The following is a 25,711-nucleotide window of genomic DNA, read 5'->3' on the forward strand; positions in this document are numbered from 1 at the left end:
AATATACGGTTTATATGCGAGTCTGCATACATACATGTGTAGTATATGCATGTACTGACGTTTAATCTGTAGTATTTAAACAGTGTTATTACACTGTTGAATATCTCCCATCTGACTGATCTGTATTGATTATAGATCATCTCACAGTGATCAGCCGTCAGGTAACTGGGCACAGATTAATAACACCCGGTCACCTGGACATCCGGGTTTATAGATTTCATACAAATCTGTCAACAGTTTCAGCTACCTTCAACATTTGTGAATTAAGAAACTTTTCTTTTTTTATTACTTGTATTTAATATGGAAGCAAAGAAACACCAAAAAACGCCTTTTAAGCAATTAAATCACCTATTGAGAAATTTTATCTCTACGGAATAGTTGGTATTTAAATACAGCTGAATTTATAGCTGATTTTTTGGTTAAAAAAAAAAAAAATTGATAGTATTTTATCTAGAAAACCATCTTTTTATGTGATTTCAATATTCATGGTTTCAAGTTGTGCAATTCATTTTTTTTTTTTTTAACAACCGTGAATTTGCAAACCCAAGAAAAATCTCAAGAGCAAGGGTTGAAAAAATGTATTCAATTTATTAACTTGACTAACAGTTGGTGGAATTCAAGCACTCAAATTCAGATAAATGGTTTTCAAAATAAAACATTTCAATTCCATCTATTCCGTGTTATTACATTTTTTTGAGGTTTTCCTTTCTTTGCTTCCATATATTGAGCTTATTATACCAGAGTAGGGGATGGAGGAGTGGGTCATTCTGTTTGTTTGTTTTTTTGTAACATTTTCAAATCATCTTCGGCCCACAGAAATATTCTCTACAAGCCGAGACCTCGATGAAACTGAGCTTATTCTGCTGATCTTCTCACTGGAAGGAACCAACAGGGAGGATTCGAAATAACTGTGATGAAATGCGCAACAGAATTTGAAAACAATCCGTTAAAATAAACGTAACTTTCAGATTCATGCGCTTATCTTTTGAGGCTGTTCAGTTGTGTTGTGATCACAGTGCAAGACCCTGAAATTATTTGAACCCTGTGTCAAATACAGTGTTGTCCTGCGGTGAGATGCAGTTTTCAAGAGAAATCTGCATAATGCATCGTGTCCTGCTGGACAGTCTATAAAATGGAAGATTTAAAATGCCTAAAACAAATCAACAAAGAAGTAAGGTGAAAAAGAATACACACTGCTATTGGATTGATACTGAAATATGAATTTATAATCTATTTCAACCTATTTCTTTCTTTGTTTGATTTGTGTTTATTTCGGCATGTTTAATCTTCCATAGCCTGCTGGGGAGCACTTTAACAAATAAAAGTTTATTATTATTATTATTATAATTATTATTATATACTAGTAATGCCTATAAGAGCGTAGCAGAGCAGGTTGGTGGTTGGAGGTAGGGTTGGGAGGTATCTCAGGGTTGGAGTTTACACGACTTTTGGTCTTTTTTTTTCCACTTATTACATTCCTATAAAATCTGCTTGCATATTAACACACCTCTGATCCTGTTCCATTCATCAAACTCACAACTCCGGTTTACACCGGCTGTTTCAGTCGTCCTCCAATGTTTCCGTCTTGATGTCATTTCCAATGCTGCACCCCGCCCCGTCCACCTGATTGGCCAGGGCTTGATCGCTGTGACTGACGGCCGTCTTCTCCAAAACGATCGGGTCCTGGGTCTCGGACAGCTCGCTGTGAATGGTGGGTTCGTCCTGGAGGGAGGGGGAAGGAGGAGACCAGGACACGCCTGTCAATCTGGAACCTTCCGCCTGAGCGCCTGCCCCGGACACTAGGGAGCGCCCAATCAGAGAACCTCCCCTCTGTCCAGACAAGCCTCCTCTACCGAGGGCTGAAAACCAGCTTGGGAGCAGCGTGGGTACCTAAGAGAGGAGAGGAGAAATTAAGGAAAGATTAGTACAAAAATGTCTACTGTTTCTACTGTAAATGTGCCCTTGTCTCAGCCTGGCTAACACCAGACTAATCACAAATGAGATTAGTCTGGAAACCAGTCGTTCATTTCTCCGTAGAGGAGGTGTGGTTTACGATCCTCCTGAGCCGTTTATTGGGCGCTTAGAATGTCTATCAAAAGCGTCTGTAGGTAGCTCTTAGCCAATCAGATCAGTTATACCAGATGACGTAGTAGAGCGACAGAAATGGATGTTTGTTGTGTGTGTGTCTGTGAGAGAGTGTTGTTTGCTGCTTTGCTTCTCCAGTTATCGCTTTCTGCAAAATTATTTATTTTTACGCCTTATACCCCCTCATGTCATTCGGCCACACACATCCACTGATTTTATGGGCAATAAACAAGCTGCTGCGGGTCTCTGGGGGCTCCGCTGTCCCCCGGCTCGTAGCGAGATCACCGGCGTTACGGTAGCGGGGCTAGTATCGGGGCTAGTGGCGGGTATCGCTAGTAGCGGGTAGCGCTAGTAGCGGGTAGCGCTAGTAGTGGCGCTAGTAGCGGCGCTAGTTGGTAGATTAGTAGATTAGACTTTTCCCAAATCCTGTCTGAAGCAAGGCTAAAACATCCTTTTTCGTGGTGAAACATGAGTGTAAAGTCAAATGTTCTTCTTTTAAAATCAACTTTGGCTCTAAACTATTTAAAACACCATCTACAGCTAAAGAGAGTTTCGCGTCTGCTGCAGCCATGTTGGATCCGTAAGAAAACTACAAAACTACAAGCTTCCGTGTGCCGAGTAGTACGCGTCATAGTCTTGCCGTCCCTCCCCGTTCTGTGATTGGATCCCTAAAACAGGGCTAGGAAACCTCTCTGGTTTCCAGACTGCCTGGAGGTTCGAAATGAAATTCGAGCGCGCACGGCAGTCTGGGTATACCCAGGCTACCCTTGTCTCTAAATCTGAGGCCAGAGCTTTTTTTATAAATGCAGTTGAATTTGGCTTAGGCAGTATCAGGGTATTACAGTATACAAGGGTATGAAGAAAAGCAGATGGTATGGTTTTCAATACTGGCAAAAATATGGACACTGCTCTTTTCTGTTAAACTTATAGCTGCACTGTAATGCACATCATGCACAAACACAGGCCTGTCTCTAGTGGTGGAACAGGAATCTGTGCTGAGAGAGAAGGGTGGGGATAACGTTTAACGATTAGTAAAAAAAATCCATGCATATATGACAACGATCGCAGGGGGGGGATTATGAGCTTTCGCCTGTTGTATACATACATACATACTCGGAAACCCTAAACACACAAACCATATTTTAAAGCCTCTCGTAACTTGGTTACAGATTATGGTTGGTAATACAGATAATAATGAGAAAATGGAAAGCTGTCATCATTCCAGGAATGGACCTCAGAGGTGGGTAAGGTGGCAGCTTTTGAGAGAATATCCTACAGCCTGATGAACGAGACCGATCAGTAGAATAATAAGTAGTTCCTGCAGTTTCAATCAGTACAAGGGAACCAGTGAGCACACTCCTGTAGTTCAGGGGGAGTGAGTTCACAAATAATGGGGCTCATAAAATAAAAAGGGCATGTTTCCACTTATTTGTTGTGTAACAGAGAAAGCTTGTCATAAGAAGCCCTTGAAGTGACTCTTGATTGCAGGAAGGTGGATGTGGCAAGGGTGCAGCTGAAGTATCCATGCGGACTCTGTTTAGGCTTCTAATAGACACACAAGTGGTACAGCTGACATCCTATTTAGCATGTCATGTCAATGCTATTATTGATTAGACTTGTTTTTTTTCACCTGGTTTATTTGGTCTTTTTTTGTTGTCATTTTTAATCTATTAATCTAATTGTAATCTGTCTATTTTACTTTTTTTCAGTTTGCTCCATTATACTGGACTTTGCTCTGGACTTGCACTGTTGTAGTTTTATGTTTCTGAAAATTGGAAATAAATAAAAACTTAAGTCATTTCTGAGTATTTTTGGATTTAGTCCTGATCAAAAAGGTAAACAAATGTACCTTTATTTACATTAAATATAATCTTTATGTGTATGTAATTCTAAATCATGAATGAATCCAACACAATAGAATTAGTCCTTTTTTAAATGACAGGCGCTTCCTGTTAAGTTATTAACTCAACTTGTAACGTAGTTAGGTTTAATTAATAATATTGTGGGCAATCCTGCCTGAGGAACCTGTGGCATGAACACTGAACACCCTCCTTTGAATGTTTCCAATAATATAATATAATATAATATAATATCTGTTGTATGGGCATTCTTCCTAGCTATGTCGTTATTGATACGTCCCTTTATACTAATGTTTCTGTTCACACTTGTATCACTATGCTACTGATATTACAGGTAATGTGTACAAAAATGTCTCACAATGTCAAATGTAAAAGAAATAAAGACTTGAATTACAAAAAAATATATCTATATATTGTGTGCAATCTGTTGCATCAATTTTATTGAGTAGCTATTGTTTATCTTTTTTTTACAGTGTACCATGGTGAAATGTCAGGAATGTATGACTTTGAATAAGTAGATACCGCCCACGCCTAGGTGCAGTGAGGCGGCAGTGTGAGTGTGTTACCTGGGTTGGAGAGGACAGGTCAGCTCGACTGAAACCAAACTGCCTGGCTGAAGTTCTCTTGTCAAATAAGGACACCTCACAGCCCTGAGAGAGAGCAGAATACAGGTTATACGATAACCAAGACCTTGTATGACGAGATATTTATAATGTTTGACCCAAATATGTGACTCACTGTACAAAGTGTCCTATACTGTTTAACTGTTAACCTCTACATCCACTGTTCCACACATCCACACCTCAGAGCTGCTTGGTTCAAAAACATCTTACAACTCATTCACGTCGAGTTTACCTCCCATTGGTCCAAGGCAATCCAGACTCTTTGCATTCCCTTTTTTTTTTTAATACAAATTAGAGATAATTGGTGGAGCTACACAGAACAATATATGTTTTTGGTTTTCTTTGATAGAGTTTTTGACATTAGACAAACAAAACAAGGGTATAACATAAATGGCACATCAACAGAATAGCACTAATTCAGTTTTTAGACATTAAATCAAGAAAAGGTTGCCATATTTTAAAAAAGATATCCTCTTTAGTAGATATGATGCACCTGATTTTCTCCAAGTGTAATACATTTCCCAGCTCTCTCAACCACATTTCAAATGTAGGAGCCCTTTCAGATTTCCAAGACTGTAGAATTAACTTTCTGGCTAACAATGTTGAAAGGGAGATAGACTCCGCATTTCTTGTTCCCCGTTGGTGGAACAAGAACCAGTTCCTACCAGAGCAGGGGCGTCCCTTTAAAAACCTCCTGAAGACCTTCAGCTCTTCAGAGAGCATCTTCTCTCCTAGCACCACACGATAATTCTACTCCTTAAAGAATTGTCACTAGCACTTATTGATGCACTAATAGCTCTTATTGCACTATACCTTGATTGTTTGTTTTTATTCTTCCTGTAAGTCGCTTTGGATAAAAGCGTCTGCTAAATGACTAAATGTAAATGTACCTGATCAGGGAAGTCGTTACCATCCACCTCGTCGCTGTTGGACTGACCACCTGGACTCTGAACCTCGATGCCGTGGCTCTCCAAGATGGCTGCTTCTTCAAAAACACAAACTTTATCATAGCATATCGACCTCAAACAACAACACACTCAGATTCAAGCAAAGAGTGAGCCAAAGTACGAATGAAGAAGTTCAGAAGATGCTCTCTTAGAGCAGAAAAACATCCTGTGTGCAGTAAGAACAAAATATTTTTCAGAATATTTTTCTTTGCTGATGTTCAGGTGTGTGTGTGTGTGTGTGAAATTCTACAGCAGTGTTGTGACGAGCAGAATAGTGTTGGCTGTGAGAGCTACAGAGAGCAAGACACATCCACTTGGTCAACAAGGATGTGTGCTGAAAAGTAAAAGCTCTTTTATGTGTTTATTGATTTATTTGGAGCCAGCGGATACATGGTTCTTCAAAGAAACTCTACATTAAGTTTGAAAGTACCTGCTTTATGTTAAACTCATGATAGAACATATTTGATGGATAACTCCAACAATAACATCAACTGTCAACAGGAATACACAGAGGTAGACATTACCAATATTAGCGCGCCTCTTGATGTCTTTGCGGCGGTTGGCAAACCAGTTGTAGACCTTCAGAGAAGTTACCCTCTCCAGATCAGACAGCTTCTTTCCTGTTACACACACACAAACACAGAAACAAACATTGTTTCTGAAGGCTCATTCCAGCTGATTTAATTCCACTGGTCAGAAAGTGTTTAGAGGCTATGCAAATATCATCTGTGGAAGATAATATTTGCATAAACACTGCTATCATTGCTATCAGCTAACTCTAATAAACACCAATTCAAAACGAGTAACCGACTCCTTGGAGCTTCTTTTAGGACAAGCGAACACTGGATAAGACATTTTTGATGTCCAAAACTTTACAACTACCTTTGAGGAAGTGAAAACACACTGTGAAAGTGTTCTTAGACAAAAACACAGTGAGTCCTGGTAGCGAGCTGTCAATCATAAGACACTGATACAAGCTCATAAACTTGTTACGTTCGTCAAAAGAAGAGAAGGGATGAAAACCTTGAAACTCCATGGTGGATAATTTCTTTTTTCTATTTGCTCTTTTACATATGTCTACCTTTCCCAGTTTGTTCAAAGTTCTCAAATGTAATACGTTTAACTTTCTGTATCTTGCTTCTTGTTTTGTAAATAAAAAACCCTTGATTGTGAGTGGCAGAAATACTATTGTATATTGTCTGAAAGTAAGCACTGTATGATAATGCTCGTCACAAAATTTAAAAAAAAATGTAAAAAAAGAAAAATAAGAAAACCTGCAGTGTTGACAAGAGGACATTGTAAAAGCATGATAGTACTTCCTGTTTTGTCTCAGTATACAAAGTGAAGAACATGATCGGATGTGTTTTTCCTATATCATCATGAAATATTATTACAATTTAGTAATATACTCTTTATTATCAGTTTAATCAAAGTCATTAATTCCTGTTTTACCTACCTGGTTTCTGAATAACAGCATTGCAGGCAGTGGCAATCTCCTCTCTCTTTGCTTCATCAGGGTACTGGTTATCCATGAAGTAGCTGTGTAGACATAGACATACACACACACGTTGTAATTGTTAGGTCGAATATACATTAAACTTTGTTGCAAAGTCATGTACTTATGTGATCTGGACAGACTTGAATATGCTAAGCGGGACAAATACCTTCTGAGAGTGTTGTTAGTGGGGTGTAAAAAGGCTCTGACCAGGAAATGGCTCAAGAAAGACAAACCAACAATAAATGATTGGATTGATGTAATTTACAATATATATGTTATGGAGAGAATTACATTTAAACTAAGAAACCAAACTGATATTTTTGAAGAGAACTGGTCAAAATGGCTCAGCTATGTGTTAACTGTAAGACCTGATTTCACATAGATCGCAAAGATAAGATCAAACCCTCTATGAAGATTTTATTTTTAATTACTTCTCTATTTTCAAGCAGCATCCTTATATTTTTATGCATGATGTGCTTATGTCGACTCTGCTGTTTTACTTAATGCACAATCCTCCCCTTAATATGTTATGTTTATGTTTTGTTTTTTTATTAATTTAGACACAACACAAATCACCAATGGACAAACACAGAGAGAAAAACAAAAACAAAACAAAAAACACAACAACAACAAAATCACAAAACCAACCCAAATAAATAAATAAAACCACAATAATAAACAAGAACCTTAACACATCAAAACTAAACAAGACACAAACAAACATCAAACATAATTTTTAAATCATAATTAAAATCAGTAAACTTGATAACCTAAGAGAAAATAAAAAAGGGTTAAGTTAAATGCCAGCCTTCCACTTCAATAAATGTTTATGTTTATGTTATGTTGTATGTTCTTGTGCCCACTGGCACTTATGTGTATGTTACTAAGAAAAAACGAATAAAAAGTAAACTAAAAAAAAAATTTTTTTTAAACTTTGTTGCATTTTAGACCATTCACACCTCCTCCTCAACCCCCCGTCAGCTCACCTCTCCATAACAGCCAGACACTCCTTCCTCCAGGTGAACCTGCTCCCTCGCCGCAGACGGAAGCCTCCGGGGGCGGAGCCAAACGGAGGCGGGGCTTGGTGCCAGTCCATCACGTCCTCCAGAGCCAGCGGGGCGGCTCGCATCGCAAGAGTGGCACCTGAAGTCATAAACGCAGGGCAGCATTAACAATAACGTTTATTTTCATTTTAGTATGTCACTGTTCTGGTCTGACACAATCATTTTTTTCTATTCAGCATATCTCCACCCAAAAAATATGTTTCAAATATAATAATGAAACACAGTCATTGTATAGTGGACATTTAGTACGTTTAGTCTTCACTATGATGTTTTAAAGACAAAGAGTAATTCATTAAACCCTGACTTTCATTTAGTTGAGAGCATCGAGCCAAATTAAAGTCAAGAGATTCTAATAAAGGCATCATGCCATGTGTTTTTTTAAGAGGGAAAACACAGGATAATACACTGTACTGACTTGTTCATACTGTACATTCCACTGTGTTGGTCTTGACACAATGCAGACATTGTTCAAACACAGGAAATCATTTCATAGTCTTTATTTTAGTAGCAGGGACATCTCAAGATGCCCATAAAAACGCAAACACTTGGCTTTCTTTTCTGCCAAACGACTCTGATTACGACTTATATCACATCTGCAATTCTCCAAACAGCAGAAACCTGTACTCTGCTGCATAATGAAGGAATTCACCTCTCCCAGTTCCTGTTGAAATCACAGCTATGAATACTAATGAGTTGAGGAACAATTTTCTTTTCTGCACGATGTATTAGAGCTGTCAATCTGAGGTGTCCAGGGTCCTACTCAAGGAGACTTTGACAATATGCAATGACAACATGCTTTTAACAGATAACAAGCTCTTCCCATTATGTTGAAGTCTGAATGGTTTCATTTTTGCTCAGTCAGCATTAAGAATAAGAAACTCTGGGTGTTACTGAAGTCTGCACTGCCCGTCATGCATTCAGTGCAGCTGGTTACTGAAAAACATGCCTTTTGCTTTACAGTAATGTTTTGGAAGAGGTGGTGGTGGTGGTGCAGGGGTTATGCAGGAGCTATAGGCCTGATGGTGCAGGGTGGCGTTACCAGGGTTGGTCTTCTCCAGCTGGTACCAGCGGAAGAAGGCTCGCTTCTTCTGCTCGCTGAGGTCCGACCCCTGCTGGAGGAGCCAGTGTGAGATCCGACTCTGACTGATCCCTGTGAGGAAGAGGAATGGAGCCAAAACTGTATCGTCAGTAAACTGGATGTCAACCATTTCTGGTGGTGATTTAGTGGTTGAGGTCCGTACTCACCTGTTACCTGAGCGACCACAGCCTGGGAGATGCGCCTGTTTGCCAGGAAGGACTTAATTTCTTCTTTGATCATAGCGCTGTCCCTCCTACAAGCAGAGAGGAGAATCTAACGTTTGCAACAAAGTATTAAATGTGTGTGTACTGCACGCAATGGATTAAAGAGGCTATGTCCTTTTTAAAAATAGAGAAAATTAGATATTCAAGAAGGGGAAACTTGAGCAAATTCTACGATAAATGGCAACCGTTTATGGACTTTTTTGTGACGATGTAACCCCCCCCCCCACACACACACACACTCCTTTTTCTTTTCTTAGTCCCTTTTTATTTATTTATTTTTATTATTATTTATTTATTTATTTATAATTTTTTTTTTTTTTACTTCCTCCTCTTTCCCTTCTCTTTTTTATTATTATTTATGTATTTTATCTGTTATGTTTATGTGGTCAGTTTATTCATTTTATACAGACTGTCTAAATATCTAAACACTGTATAGTCTATTTGGTTTCGTTTTGTGTAACTGTTGTTTGTTCTTAAAATCATACAATTTAAATCTAAGGATGTGTACAACATGTTTAATGTCGACACCAATGTACCCTGATGTGGGTATGTCCCTGTTTATTTTTTGTATACACATCAATAAAAATATGAAACACAAATGTGTGTGTACTGGTTATTAAACCCGGAGGAACACTGGTGCACAAACTTCCAGGGTCTTGTGCTGTTGATCTCTCCCCCTTTTTCTGCCACCATGCGTTACAAGGTGGAGCATTAACGATGGTTGGTAATCTGCTCTGTGCAACATGCCGAGCCTCAAAAAACCCTTAAAAAAGAGACGTGAAGAGAAACTTCTGGGATTCTTCTGAAAAATGCTGCAGTGTGTCTGGTGGAATCACAAGCATTACCTAAGTTTAGGGTTGGATGATATGACATTATATAACATGTAATGGTAGAAAATGTCCACCAGTAGAGTATGGCAGTGCTGTTTCTACCACAGTAGCTATTTTTGCGAGTTTCATAACCTTCTCCTGATCTCGCAAGTTCACATGGATGCCAACATGACGTGACATGGACAGACATGGAGGAGGGGAGGGAGGTTGTAAAAAGCAGGAGCAGGCATCAAGTTCACTTGAAAAACCATTAAATTATTGTTCTCAGGAAGTCTGTCTGGTTAGTGTGAATTAGAGCAAAATTGATACTTTGGTTCATTCTGTATTTAGTTTGGTTTGCTTTCCCAGTGCAGAAATGAAAAAAAAAAAATGGAGGGGCTTTTACGAAGGCGGAAGGCCGGAAATACTCAGAGTATTATTTCTTATTGGTTGGAAAGTTGGCGTTAGAAAATGTAAACAAGGAAATAAGCAAAGCAACATGGAGACGAATGCACCATGAAGTGCTATCAAAGTTTTTTGCCTTTACCCCTGCACTGATCTATCTTGTGCACAACTCCTTTCTCCTCCAGTTTTGCTCAAATTAATTTATAAGCATCATTGTTTTTGTGGACTCTATTCAGCATCTCCTGTATGTGTTCTTTGGCCCAGATGTCAATCAAACATCAGAATCCAAGTCAGTCCTCTCCCAGTCCTGTTGCATCTATCGCTCTGTTTACATCTCACAAAATACCTGCGCAGGTATCCCACAATCTGCTGCATTGTGGTTAATTTCCTGTGATTGGGTCAGATTACGTTCGCAGTGCAATCAAACAACACTCGGGTTCTTTTGGAGACGGACCAAGACCCCCTCCCACAAGTGATCACAAAAGAATGGTAACAATGATTTAACTGCACCAGAGTCCGATTGAGACGGACAAACACTTGGGTTGTGAAAGCGTCCCTGAGTCTTTTGTTTTTAACTCGTCTTATGTGAGGCAGTTTTTTTTTTTGTTTGTATGGAAGATCCATATAAAAGCCTGAACTGCGGCTCAAAAATCGAGGTCTGAAACCGTTCCACTCCCTTACAATAAATGTTTACATCTCCAACAGGCTGACATTACACATATGGCACAAGATAACAGTCCCTATATTTAAACCAGCTGTAACACTGCAATCCACATATATACAGTATACATTAATGGCAGCAGCTGTTGAAGCTGAATATGTGCAGGAATCTGAGGCCTGATCCTGCTGGAATATTCGCTGCCTTCTGGTTTGATTTCATCTTCACACACCCTCAAATCAATACTGCTCTGATTGCCGTTGTCTGACTGCAGACGAGAGGGAATGTCTGTGTGTGTGTGCGTGTGTGTGTGTGTGTGTGTGTGTGTTTCTTGTAAAAATGTGATCCTTGTATCATATTTAGATTCAGTGTGAGCTGCAGGCAGGCTGGCCCTCTGTATTCACACCTGCTCCCTGGTGCAGCAATACTGTATATTAGTTAGGTTCTGAAACCACATCTACACTTTGACAGCAGAAAAAACAATCATAACAATCATAATTCCAGTTATGTTAAAGAGAATCATCAGTACTAATTATTTTCATGATTGTAGCAAAACATACAGAATTTATTTTTAATATGAAAGTTCTAAATATGGTTGGTCGTTCCCCTGTTATGAGATCTCTCTATCTTTAATCCTGACAGCAACGAGGTTAGGTTTATTGGCAGTCTCAGGGAATATTACAAATGCATGAGGAATCAAGTTTGCCAACTAGTACAAACAAGTTTATGCCCCAAAGAAATGTATCGAGCATGACGTTTTACACTTGAGAATAAAGTTGTCATCAATCTCTGGTGGATGAACTATACAATTGAGAGCAGAAGTGACGCCAATGTGGGTGCATGGGGGCGGACAACCCAGGGCCCCAACCTGAGCAGGGGCCCCCAGTTGCATATTTACTACAAACACGAGCCTCCGACAGCTTTTGAGTGAATCACCAGGAGGCGGCCCCAGCATTGCCGCTTCAGCAACAACCGCTACATCCCTGTGGGCCCATGTGGATGTTAATGCATTCAACTGTGGTAATGAAACATAACCGGCACCTCAGTCATGGTTACAATTGTAGCAACACAAGAAGAACAATTACAAAATGTAAAAGCTCTACGTTCTGAGCAGACACAATAAAAAAACCCCACCATAAATCATAGTAAAAAATGGCAAATTTAACAGCAAAATTTAAGTCTACTTCACTCTCTTCGCTAACGTGTATCATGGGAAGATCTGTGACAACGTAACATTGTAAATAATAACCGTAAGCCCCGTTCTGTTCTGCTTGTATTATTTTCAATCCAACTTTAAGAGCAGCAAAATGGAGAGAAAGTATAATTTAATTTTTATTTAATTGTGTTGTCATTGTCTCTGTGTGTAATGCTGCTGTTACACTGTAATTTCCCAGCTTGGGATAAATAAAGTATATCTATCTATCTATCTATAAATCGGGGGCTTTAAAACATAAGGAACGACACTGGACCATCCTTTACGAAAGGAAAGGAGACTTTGACGCCCCATAATCCCTTGCAGCATTTAACGTGGTGCACCTTCAGCTTGTTGTCATATATTGCCCTGCATATACGCTGATACTGATATGTCTGCAATAAGCGGCCCATACAGGCCTGGTCATTCAAGTCTCGTCTGGTCTTACCTCATTAAGTCCTCCACCTTGTCATCAACATCCATGTCCTCCTCACTGGTCTCAAACCCGTAGCCTGGTGCCGTCACGCTGCCACTAACCACGCCGAGAGGAAACCGAGGCGGTGACAGCTTCCCATTGGTGACGGCAACTAGGCCGTTCTGGACTACCGCTGCCATGGCGACCGGCGACGCTACTGGAATAGGTAGAGGCGGGGAGGTGGTATCGAAGTTGTTACTGGGTGACGGTGAGTGTCGGTTGCTCGGGAAGCTTGTCTGAGTGGCGGTGGAAGTCATGGAGGAAGAGGCGACAACGGTGCTGGAAGAAGATAAGGAAGACGAGGGAGGCATGTAGGGAGGTTTGTGGGTCAACTTGTGTCCATGTTGCCGGTCCAGGTGGTCCAGGGTGTCCAGGGCGTGGAGGACCTCCCCCTGTGTGATGCCGGTCCTCCTTAGCCTCTGGAGGAGGTCGATCTGCTCGATGGTGAAACGAGGCTCCTCACTCTGCTGGAACATCCTGGAGGAGATCACAACAATGACATTAATGGCAAAGAAAAATAAAAAGAAGAAGAAAAATAAACTCAGCACATTTACTTTGTACATTGTAGCAATAGCTGTAGGGACCAGTGCTCGGGGCAATTTTGCATTGAAATGAATGGGACGGCCAGAAAAAAATGAGCGAAAAAGAACAATAATTGGAGATTTTTAAAGGTCTACTTCTCCGGCATAATTTCACCTAGAGACTCCATTTAAACTTTAAACAGTAGACACAAGTCTTGTGTATCGGTGTATTAATCCACGTTTCGATAGGTCATATAGTTTTTTATCAATCCCTGTTCAATGACCATGATAATTTTTGGAGAAATTCTGAGATTATAATGGGTGTGTATTGCACGGAATGTTCGTGTCAGAGTGTGTGACATCATCGCCAGAGTGTAGAGGGAGAGAAAAAATTGTCAAAAAATAAATTTGAAAACTGCGCTCCAGGCCGCGAATTCCACTCTACAGAGATAATTTATACATAGAAACGTAGGAAAATTTGTCTTCTCCCTCACAATCCTCTGGTAAAGCTGTCAGAGTTATAGTTTGGGCGTAGGACGCACAGATGATCCACCAACACCACCAACAGCCTCATTGGCTCCCATATTAAAAACGCAGGAAGATTTCTGAAGAGATGTAAAAGTTTTTTTAGATCGCTCTAACAAAGCTATTTTTGCATAGTTTGAAATCTCTGAAGAATCTCATCATAGTGTACACACACAGGCAGTAGCCCCCGTGGCCCTTTCAGAATTTCCCCAGAGGAAATTTTCTAGTTTTATTTAACTACACATTACATACCACGTAACAGTATTTTTCTGCAAACAGAACAGTTCTATACATGTAGAATACTTGACTGTCTCTAACTTTTACTTTTATCAAAGTAAAAAAGTATGCAAAAACTAATAATTATTTACATAAATAAAGTTTAACAGAGTATTGTTTTAATGTACTGAAAGGAAACGCAAACGTACAATAGCTGCAACCTGCACAGGCATATTCATGCATTCACAGACACACAACCTCACAAACACTTGACCTCTGTAGCAAATTTCAGTAGTGATGGCCAGATGAAGCTTCATGAAGTTTTATGGACCTTTTTTCCCCTCATTAATTTCTGAGCCCTCTCTTCAACAAAGGGTTGAAAGCACTTAAATATTTGAAAAACATCTGCTTTGGATAAAATTGGTAGGAAATAAACTCAACATGTTTCTGAGACATCAAGGACACCACAATGTACGCTGATGAGAAATACTGAATGTAAACATAATTCAGCCCTGGTTGAATAAGCGACTCCAGTGAGAGTTTCGACAATACAGGAGTGATTTTGTATCATTTTTTAAAACAAAAAAACGCTGATTTTTACACATGGATGCACAACTAGGGAAAGAAAACTACTGGGAGTATTAATCGTGTCAAGTATTTCACAAAAAGAACTAAAGATGACAGTCAACAATGGCAATAGCAAACTAGTGACAAAGAAATGTAGTTTCAAAAGGTTGAAAATACATGATTGGGTTTTGCACAATGAGGCTGGCTATAAATAATGTGAAAATGGAGCCCGATGTAAGGCAAATCTACATATTCTACTTCCAATTAACTGATACATTTTTAGCTCATTAGTGAACTTTTTCTCCCCATTGAGCTTCACATTCAATGAGACAATCACAGAACAAAATGGAAGAACAGTCACATCTGCTAGCTTCCTGCCTGCAGATTTACAGCACATACACATACACATACACACACACAGTAAGACATCAGAGCTGAGCAGCTGCTGCCCAGATATGAAATGCATTCCTCCACATTAAATAAAGCTTTTATCATAGTGGATACATTTCAACCCCAATATTCACAATGTTGCCCATGTACTGTATGGTATTGGTACGTTTTCACACCAAAAACATGCTCAATTCATTGTGGTTTTGAATTTTTCTTACCATCTATATCTGCGTTTGATACATTTACTTATAAATGCTCTGGTTTTGTGTCGTAATTATGTCATTGAAGTGAACTGAGAGAGAGCAAGAGATGAAGATTAACAAAGAACTGAAATAACACATCTGTCTTGATGCTTTTCTTTCAGATGCAGAGAAGAAAAACAGGCCGCAGCAGAGAATCAAAGTCAGCAGACATGTCAACACTTATACAGTGAAGGAGGGTGAGGGCGAATGTGTATCTGTGTGTGCATCTGTGTGTGTGTGCGTCTTGGGAAAAATGCCAAAAAAAATTTACATCTCAGGCAGCCAAGCTCCATACTTTTGCTCAGTGCTGCAGAGGATGAGTCATGCTGTATAAAGTTAGACTGATACATAGGATCCATACAGGACTGCAAATACACAGCTCAACTATTATCTTTTTTAATTTCATAATTACTGATCAAAGTTTTATTGTTTTGAATGCACAATATTTTGTTGCAGTTTAACAATGAAATAACTTCACTTATATCAGTGTTGTATTTATCGGTCTTCCTGCAATTATTATTGCAGCTCCTTACAAAACTGATACAAATAACACATTGCATAGCATCTGGACTTGTTCCTTATACGCTTACAAACCAAAGTGTCTGTTGTTAACACAACATTCCTCTTAGCAAAGTGGAGCGTTCAAGGACACGACATGTAAACACTCTAATGTTACTTACTGAAAAGTGACAAACACTGTGATTTATCTACTGTGTGCAGACCTTGATCAATATCAGCTTCCATGCCTTTATTTAAATAGCCAGCAGCAGAGAGATGACAGGAAATGAAGAAAGAAAGAGATGGGGAATGACATGCAACAAAGGTCACCAGCTGGGTGCAAAATCAAGGCGTTGCAATTCATGGACGACCCCTAGGCCGCCAGTAGCCTTTATCCACCGAGGCAGCTCTGGTTTGCAAACCGGTTCCGTTCCGTTCTTGGTACTGTGTTGCAAAGCAGCCTGCGTTTCCACCAGTTAGACCAAGTGAACCCATTGTAATCAAAGACGCGTCACCAACAGACGGCTCTGCACAAAGCACAACACTAGCAGCAAGACGCAGAATCTCATCCATCACCTGCAAGCTTTTGTTCTGTTATTACAGATATTTGGTTTTATCAAATCAAAACAAGTATGAACTAGGGCTGGACGATATATCGATGTAAGAGCAGATTTAATGTTAATTGTTGTGTGTGTCATGGTCCAATTGTGATTGGCAGGTCAGCCTATATAGGTGGGAACCTTTTGGGGGCTCGTCAGGTGTTTTCCAACAGAGATAGTGTGATTAAATCGGCTTAGCTTCTACAATCGATATTAAAGATATGTTGATATATTTTTAAATGTGATATGGAATTAGTCCATATTGCATATAAAGATATAGTTCTTTTTTTTTTCTTTTATATATAAATGTGATTTTTTTTTTTTTTTTTTAAATGTGCACTTTATGGAGATTTCTTTTTTTAAAAAACATACTCCTGTTGTTAGACAGTATTTATGGTCACTTAAATAAACGGCATCAATAAAACTACTTGTGACAGGTCATAATTTTTTTTCTTTGACTTTGACTGAACATTTGCTCTCACTTTGGGATAAAAATATCGGGTTATATATCATGTATCAATATTCAGTTTAAATATATCGGGAAATGACTTTTGGTCCATATCGCCCAGCTCTAGTATGAACCAATTAAAATATGCAAAAAAAAACCCTTTCTCCCTTTCCAACCTGTAGAATATGCCATTTTTTGGTTCCTGCTGTGATTGACCTTTTCATGTTCCAAACCAATTTATTTTTGGCCAAAAGAGTAAAAACTTAGATGCACGAACTGGAGCAGAGCCATTTCATGTAGGTGGAAGAGGGTTCAGAGGTGTGTAGTTTTGCTCTACATGCACTGTGAATTGTGGGAACTGCAACAAGTTCGCCAGATGCAATCTAGGACAAATTTAGAATGATCAAAGAAAACATGATGTATTTAGGTGTTAATTAACTGGTGCATATGAGACCTGCAGCAGCCTTTTGAAAAATACACTGAAGCTGTACTATTTAAAGTTCAGTGAAGAGGAAGAAGTGCTGACAAGAATGGCTTTGACTCTTCAGATACCCACCCTTTACTCTAACATCTCTAAATGCATTCAGAAACATTAAAAAAGGGAAGCAAACTTTTAATGAAAAAAAGTGAGGTTTTAAAAAAGAAAGCTAGAGTCATGTGAATTCTCATAGACTTGAAAGTTCACATGAAGCCAGAAGTCAGCAAAACTTTTTGTACATTACTTGCCCAGCTGACATCATATTACATAGAGAGGTGGTAAAGTAAATGTTGGGTTGATAGTAATAGGGATGAAAACTGGTGTGTAAAATGACAGTAGTATATAGGTGGTTATTGTTGACGTTTCATTTTTTAAATGTGTTACTATTTTTTCTTTTTTGTTTGTTCATTGTTGTCTCATTATGGCTACATGGGTGTATGTGTACTTATGTGTTTGTAAGTTAATAACAAGTTATGTGTGTTAATAATGGTAATAATGAGTTTATAAACTACATTACTATGTGTTAGACATACAAATATATAAATATTATTGTTATATAACTGAATATAGTAAATTAACATAGGGAGAAGGGATTTAATAAGCTTTGGCTTCTTCCCACTCCTTTTAAACACAATTAAGTGTTGAGTCTTGTTGTTGTTTCATTTGTGTTGTTGTCTTGTATTTATTGTTGTTCGTTTGTTTTTAAATGTTCATCTTTTATTTTGTGTTCAAATAAATTCTCAATCAATCAAAAAATCAAAAAGAAACGCATTATTCACCTATGCATATTGATTGTTTATCGATATGTAATTTGTAATACAGTCGTAGGTTGTAACAATTAGCTGCTGTCAATGTAGAGTGACCTAGATTTATTAGAAAAGTAATATATTAGCATAAACCCCAATCATGAGTTATATATATATATAAATATAATTCATATTTCTGTGGTTTTAGGGAAAATGCTGCAGCGACAGGTCCGATACTTGATATTAATGACTGTTTTAGCACACAGATAGAAATGTTTATCATCTCTGGGACACTCGCCAAGCCATCACTCAGACGCAATGTATCTTCCTTGTAGCGTCCTTGTTTTTTCCACATTACGACTTGAAGCTCATGAATACATCAAAGTAGCAAGATTGTATTCCAAAACCAGGAAGTGGGACCATCTGAGAAGCACATGAATGCACCATTAAAATAAATCCCAGATTAAGACAAGAGCAGTGGAGTATAAAGTTATAATAAACAATAACAAATATTGAGTGCATGAGCAAGTGACATCCCGACCAAATATTTGGACAGAATTCTATAAATTATTAAATCAGCCACCACGGGAAAGAATAAGAGTGTATTTTTGGCCTAACATATCTACAAAATCTGCTTTCTAGCAGCCAGTTCAGCAGAAAACCAACTTTCTGTGAAGAGTGTGCTTCTGTAAGAAGACACAGTGGCTTTTAGATGCACAATGACACCAGCAGGTAAACAGAACTTTCCTTCCTGCCCCGAGAAAGACTGAGAAATTATTTATCATAGCCAAACAGAGCAGGGTGTATCCCACCACAATGATTCTTTCCTCAACAGCAACTCAGATCAACACAGGAAACCAGATAACTTTGAATTTAAGCTTTTACTTTTATACATACACCATCTGGAATGGAGCACCCAGCCATCTTGATGGTCAAGTTTCTAATCATCAGAGTTCTCCCAGCAGCCACACGTTGGTAATAACATCGGTACACAAAGCTATTTTTTCTTGTTGTTTTCATCGTTATGTGTTGTTTTTGTTTTTTTTGCCATGAACTGTCCCTTCGAAAAAGTCATAAAAATTATTTCTGACTGGCACATAACATAAGCTTAAGAGTTTTGTATTTGGTGGACTGACAGCAAACCAATAACACAGTGATTGTGTGTTACAGTGTGTGTGGCTGTGTGAGGAAGAGTATGCTAAGTGTGCAGGACTAGTAATCAAATAGTGCTGACTGCCACTGATCAACCCCCTCACAGATATCTGCTAAGCAGCAACAGCAGGACGTATAGGAGTGTGGGCACACGTGGACATACACACAAACCCTGCAGAGATCACCAGGGAAATATATATATATATATATATATATATATATATATATATGAGTTTGACTTATCCTGAGATGTCACTGAGCAAGACACGACCCAAACCGCTCCAGGTGCTGCTCTGTAGCTGAACTTAACTTGACCTCTGACCTCCACACGGAGCAGAAAACTTCTTAATAAAATCCCCAGAGGATTAAACTGTAATACACCATTATGATTACACCATTATATAGAGATATCTGGATTCTCCAGATATCTCTATATAGTCTTTGAATCACCATCCAGTTCACTCATCACACCTCCTGGGGTACTCCACACAATGCAACACCAGGCTCTCACTTTATCTGTGTGTGTGTGTGTGTGTGTGTGTGTGTGTGTGTGTGTGTGTGTGTGTGTGTGTGTGTGTGTGTGTGTGTGTGTGTGTGTCCAGAATAATTTCATGTTTAGATAGATAGATAGATAGATAGATAGATAGATAGATAGATAGATAGATAGATAGATAGATAGATAGATAGATAGATAGATAGATAGATAGATAGATAGAATAAAATACAATAGAATAAAATATTGAGGTAGCATAAATAAAAACAACAATAAAAAGTTAAAAAAAGAAGATCAGTTGGTAGTTTGGCAAGATGATGGTAATTATACTGATGATATGATGGCAACAATGCTATAGTGACTAGACAGTATATAATAATAATAATAATAATAGTACAGTATATAATATATAATATAATATGTAATAATAAATAGTAACAATATAAAATAAATAAAATAATATAAATAAAATAATATGATATATAGTATATAAATGTATAATAATAATAATAATAGTAATAATAATAATAATAATAATAAATAAGGCTGGTAAAATAATAATAGTAGTATATTGTTATGTTTGCTGTACTTGAAGAAATGTATGACATGTCAAAGATAAACTCTATTTCTATTACCGGCCTCAGTGACCTGACCCAAGATCCTAACCAGACCCAATGTTCAACTGTATCCTGGTTGCAGACATGTGGATCAATGACATGATCTAACCCGTTGTCAGTTGGTGTAACCAGTCATTTTCTTTCATAAAAATCTGATATCTTCATCTATGTACAGGAGAATAAATGTGAACTAAAATGAGAATAAAATACAATCCACGTTTATATTGCAATATTATGCTATATAACACATTTTACATAATTTGTCAAAACTTGAGAAAAAAATGGTTGTTTTAAGAGTATATTCTGCTTATATCTTATTTTATCTTATTTGTATTTTTATTTCTATTTCCCCGTTTTAATTGACTGTTTTCAATTGTGTCTTGCTGTTTTAATGTGTATGTAAAGCACTTTGAATTACCTTGTGTTGAACTGTGCTATACAAATAAACTTGCCTTGCCTTGCTCAATATTGACGAAATGTGTAGATGTAGAAATACTCAGAAATATGTTTTTTTTTTAAAGAAGTAATTCTATGTAAAAGTCCACTTAAATACACTGTAGGTGGATAAAATATTTTATATTCATCATTCTTTTGTGGTTCCACCATTTGACATCTTGCCAACCCTTATTTGTCACTGACCCATCTGCAGGGTTCATACACTATTTGAGTGGTCAAATTCAAGCACTTTCAACCTTACTACGGTTGTAAGTTGCATGTTTTAGATGAGTACTTACATGCTAAAAGGGGTAATTTCACTCAACCATACCGACAGCCATGGTTTTACACTTTTAACAACCAAAAGTACAGTTTGCTAATCTCAATTGGCAATTTTTTTTCATTGAACATGTGATTATCTATAGTCAGATCGCAAGAGAAATACAGTAAGAATTCCAAGCATTTTCAAGCACTTTATCCAAAATCCAAGCACTTTTCAAATCTTGAAAATACAACATTGAAATGTAAGCATTTTCCAGGATTTCAAGCATCCGTATGGACCCTGCATCTGAGCACACAGACAAAGTCGTTTAATTACAGTAGGCAACTTTTTAACTGGCGTCGAAAACCCAACATTTAACCAAAAAAAGAGCAGCTGGCTCATGTGGCAGAAGACTACACTGTAGCGGTCCCAGATGTCGAGGTAATCCCGGTGCACAGTGTTCTCCTGAAATGATCGACTTTCACGCCAAATCGCATTGGGAAAACACAGATTTTATTTTCTGCTCCGCTTCTGGGAGATGAAGCATGTCCGATAGAGGGTGTCTCAAGACGTTTTCTGGATACTGAAGGACAACTCCTCAAATCGGCGTGTCTCATGTAAACTAAATCATTCTACTCGCGGCTTAATGCAACATTGTATCGTTTGTTCGCCTGTTGTTTACCACAATTGCCACACTTTACCAAAACACACCGTGCAACGCGGTAGCAAGCATTGTAGACCACCTGGAAAAGTTGACATTGTGTTTGATTAACTGTTTCTTGGTGAACTATGTGCATGCCGAATTAGAAGCGGAGTCCTTATTATTCAGATAGGAGCGTTGATGCCAGTTTAGCTGGTGTTCACATTAAGCGCCAAGTAAAACGCCGCAGCACAGCGGAATTTTTAAGGAGTTTTCAGTTATCAGCAAACAGAGAAAAGGAAATGTATCGGGCTTGCAGGATCGTTCAAACACAGCAGTAGTTGGAGCTGCAGGACTTAACTTACCTTAATATTCCAGTCTACGAGCCTCCACAGATGTTTATTTTACCATATATCTATTGCCTTGGGGCGCCGGGGCACACAGACACTGACAGTTTTCCCAAAATGTCTCCTCTGTTTCTAATTGGGTTTCAATCCACCGTCAGACAGATTCGCCTTTTGTCCGGCAGACAGGCGCCATGTTGACACAATGACGCAAGGAACGACGGGAGTCGCAGTTTACAGAATTTACTGTACACACACACAGGGGCCAGTTTATTAGGTACACCTGGCTGCAACTGGAAATCAACATATTATCAGCTTTTTATGGATAGTGTCACAGAGGCGTTGATTCAACTCTATGGACATAAAATGACCTGCATTCATTTCCCATGTTATTTCATGCTGGCTGTGTGTCTGAATATCTTTTTAATATATAATAACAGATCATTATATCCATTTTTCCTTTCATACTTTGTGAAGGAAAATAGTTTTTGTATTATTACATTAAGTTTACACACATGGGTCAAAAATGACCCTGTGCATTAGAAGTGTAGAGATGCAAAAAGTAAACTAAATTAACAATTTGAGTATATGGTGTAACTATTGTCTTATTTTGAAGGTTTAACTTTAAAAGAGTTGTTAAAACCACCAGATTACATTGGAAAATCACATATTTTAACATTTGAGACTTATTAGAGCCACCAAATAATAATTTCCATTGGAAAAAACACCAATTTAACAAAATAGGATAGTTAATATTTGTGTCTTCTTTGTCAGGTTTTAAATTGGTGATTGGTGAGTTGGGATGCTTAGCGTAGTGATAGATTAAAAAAAGGGGGGTTTTATTCAAAAGTAAGAAATTAAAACAAAAAAAGAGTATGTATGATGATCAAAAACAAGTTGTTTGAGGATAACCTGCAATACTGAATGATGAAATTAATTCATCGCAAAGATATAGAATATAAAAACTTGGTCGGGTCACTTCAGACCCATGTTGTGCATCAAAGGGTTAATAACAACCTTATTTCACGTGTTACACTACAGGCCAAAAGTTTGGAAGCAACTTCAATTTTCTGTTCACAATGGCTTTCTTAAAAAACCAGTATGGATTCTTTGGATTTTTGGATGAGTTTTCCTCAATTGACCTTTAGGTATACATTGATGTTAGCAGACCATTGCTGAATAAATGTTAACAAAAGAAAAGAAGGGCCGAGTTTTCGGGTTGAGAAGATTTGGAAGAGTCACAACTTCAGTGAAAAGTAAAAAAACAAATCACAGCTTGCATTATTCGCTTTAGGTCTTTGGCTTTTGAGAGTTTGGATACAAAACCCCAATAAATCTCAACTGTGTTCATATCTCTGACAAACTACCACAGAAATGGCTCAAATTGAAGCAGCTGAGTAAAGAAACAAAGAGTACAGATTTACACATTAAGGAAAGAAGGAAACACAAAGTCTAAGCAATAAAAACCCAAAGACCTGATAATTATAGTAAAATGTGTTCTAATAAATGACTCTTTATATAATAATCACATTTATTTTGTTGCAAAGTATACCAATGAAACTAAGATCTTTTTTTGCACAACTTTGATCTTGCTTCCAAACTTTTGGCCTGTAGTGTATGTGTAGGGTTTTTTAAATAATTTAAACATTAAGATGACTCTTGAGACACAAATATCTACTAAATTTTTTTTTTAAAGATTAAAAACAGGTCATCCCTCCAAATTGAATGACTTGAATCACATTCCAAAACCCTCCGTGCCTTGACTCATTGAAATACTTGCAAATTCCAAATTTCAACCCTAGAGAATGTTGGAGGATATTGCATACGGCCAGAATGCGTATTAAAAAAAAAAAACATACGAAAATAATATTTTGAGAAAAAAGTTTACGAGATTAAAGTGGCAAATCTACGAGAAAAAAATGTGCAGATTAATGAGATTTAAAGTGGTGAATCTCGGAGAAAAAAACTTGCTTTTTTCCCACTTTTTTATCGTAAATCTGCAACTTTTTTCATGTAGATTTGCCACTTTAATTTAGTAAATCAACTTTTTTTCTCTAAATATTCCCTGAAGTTACCAAATATAGTTCTTTGCCCGATAAAGGGTTAAGGTCACAATTTTTCAAACATTCTCACAAATCTTAGCGCTCTGAAGAAAAAGCACAGGGGCTGACAACAGGGTTTTGAAACTCCTTTCTTCTGAATGAACTTCACTCATTAAACTTTGCTCATTGACCGATACTGATTTGCTGTGGAATAAGTGACAAATTAACACCTGAGAGAGCAGAGGAATACAATTATCAACCTGCAGTGATGTGGGTCTTGACAACTACTGCTGTGTGAAAGGAAACGTTTGGTCAACTATTAACAGACTACACTTTGTGTCTTTGCATTACTGAAGCTGATTCATCACAAATTATCACAATACAATATAAAGTCTTGAAACATGATATTTGCTAATATCACAAAGTTTGCCATGATACGATTTTGATTTGATTAAATTCAGGGCCCGTAATCAATATGAGGCAATATCATTACCCCATTTAACACAATCAGTTATATTTAAATCAACTTACAAAAAGAAACTAAATATGATGATTATGTTGAGCTCTTCCAGAAATTTCTAGTAAAAAACAACCAACACTTTTTAATAGAAAGAATAGAGAAAACTTCCTGTTGTTCACTATAAAGTGGCAATTTCAAAATAAAGGCATATGTTAAAGATGATATAAATCAATGTTTTCACTTTGCATCAATGATATTGGATTGTTGATCACTGAATCGATACCTCAGTCCAGATTGATGGATCCTTACAGCCTTAATATTCAGGAACACACATTTACTAGGCCTCACGTCAAAAACATTAATCTCAGTGAGACCTTATATTGTAATTACATCAATACACTGCAAAAAAAGAAAAGTTGGGTGAACTCAAAATTTCAAGGCAACAAACTTCGATAAAATTTTAAGTTGGACAATAATCTAAATATTTTAAGTTTCGTTTTTGAGTTTGCTCAACTCTGAATTCAGATTTTTGTCAATTCAACTGTAAGTTGTACTAACTTACAATTTTACATTGTAATAACTTTTAATCCTTACTTCTGCTAACTTCTGCAATGTGCTGAATTGGCACGATTGTAACGCCGCTATGCTAATGTTGTGACCACAATTTTGAATTAGCATTGATACGCTAATGGCTACTCTTGTAGCTGTAACAAGCAGTTAGCCGCTAGCATCAGTTAGCCGCTAGCATCAGTTAGCTGCTAGCTTTCGCTAATGACCGAATTTCACCGCTTTCCCGCATTTCACAACAAAGAAATAAGAGTTAGCAGAACTATTGTCCCTTGTTGTGAACCCCAACTTAAAGATATAAGTAACAACAACTCACAAATTTGTTTTTGAGCAGACAACTGGCTTCCTTTGTTGTGCTAACTTACATTATTGTCTTAAATGTCAATAATTTATATTTCCAAGTTTTACCAATTTAAATCACTGTTTTAGGCCAAAAAATACAAGTTGGCTTTTTTGCAGTGTATGTTAAATCGAAGCCAATAAAATACAACATGTCATTTCACATTTAAATCCTGTTGCAACATTTACAGACACAGATAACTCCACAACTGG

At 37.7% G+C, this 25,711-nt stretch overlaps 1 protein-coding gene across 3 annotated transcripts; it reads right to left on the reverse strand.

Moving 5' to 3' along the window:
• Positions 1 to 1,260: 1,260 nt before the first annotated feature.
• LOC131993515 (homeobox-containing protein 1-like) lies at positions 1,261 to 22,270 on the reverse strand. 3 transcript variants are annotated; one of them, XM_059359482.1, is made up of 10 exons: positions 22,112 to 22,270; positions 12,891 to 13,394; positions 9,322 to 9,407; positions 9,116 to 9,226; positions 7,999 to 8,155; positions 6,971 to 7,053; positions 6,039 to 6,134; positions 5,458 to 5,546; positions 4,511 to 4,594; positions 1,261 to 1,890 (listed from the first exon to the last, which is right to left on the reverse strand). In XM_059359482.1, exons 2-10 carry the CDS (start codon positions 13,391 to 13,393, stop codon positions 1,561 to 1,563), a joined length of 1,539 nt encoding a protein of 512 aa, XP_059215465.1. In that variant the 5' UTR covers position 13,394; positions 22,112 to 22,270; the 3' UTR covers positions 1,261 to 1,560. The 3 variants fall into 3 exon arrangements, with proteins under 3 accessions (XP_059215465.1, XP_059215455.1, XP_059215447.1); XM_059359472.1 differs by having other exon boundaries at positions 5,458 to 5,549; XM_059359464.1 differs by having other exon boundaries at positions 5,458 to 5,552.
• Positions 22,271 to 25,711: the final 3,441 nt, after the last annotated feature.

The sequence above is a fragment of the Centropristis striata genome, chromosome 2 (genome assembly GCF_030273125.1).
Source record: "Centropristis striata isolate RG_2023a ecotype Rhode Island chromosome 2, C.striata_1.0, whole genome shotgun sequence".
NCBI lineage: Eukaryota > Metazoa > Chordata > Actinopteri > Perciformes > Serranidae > Centropristis > Centropristis striata.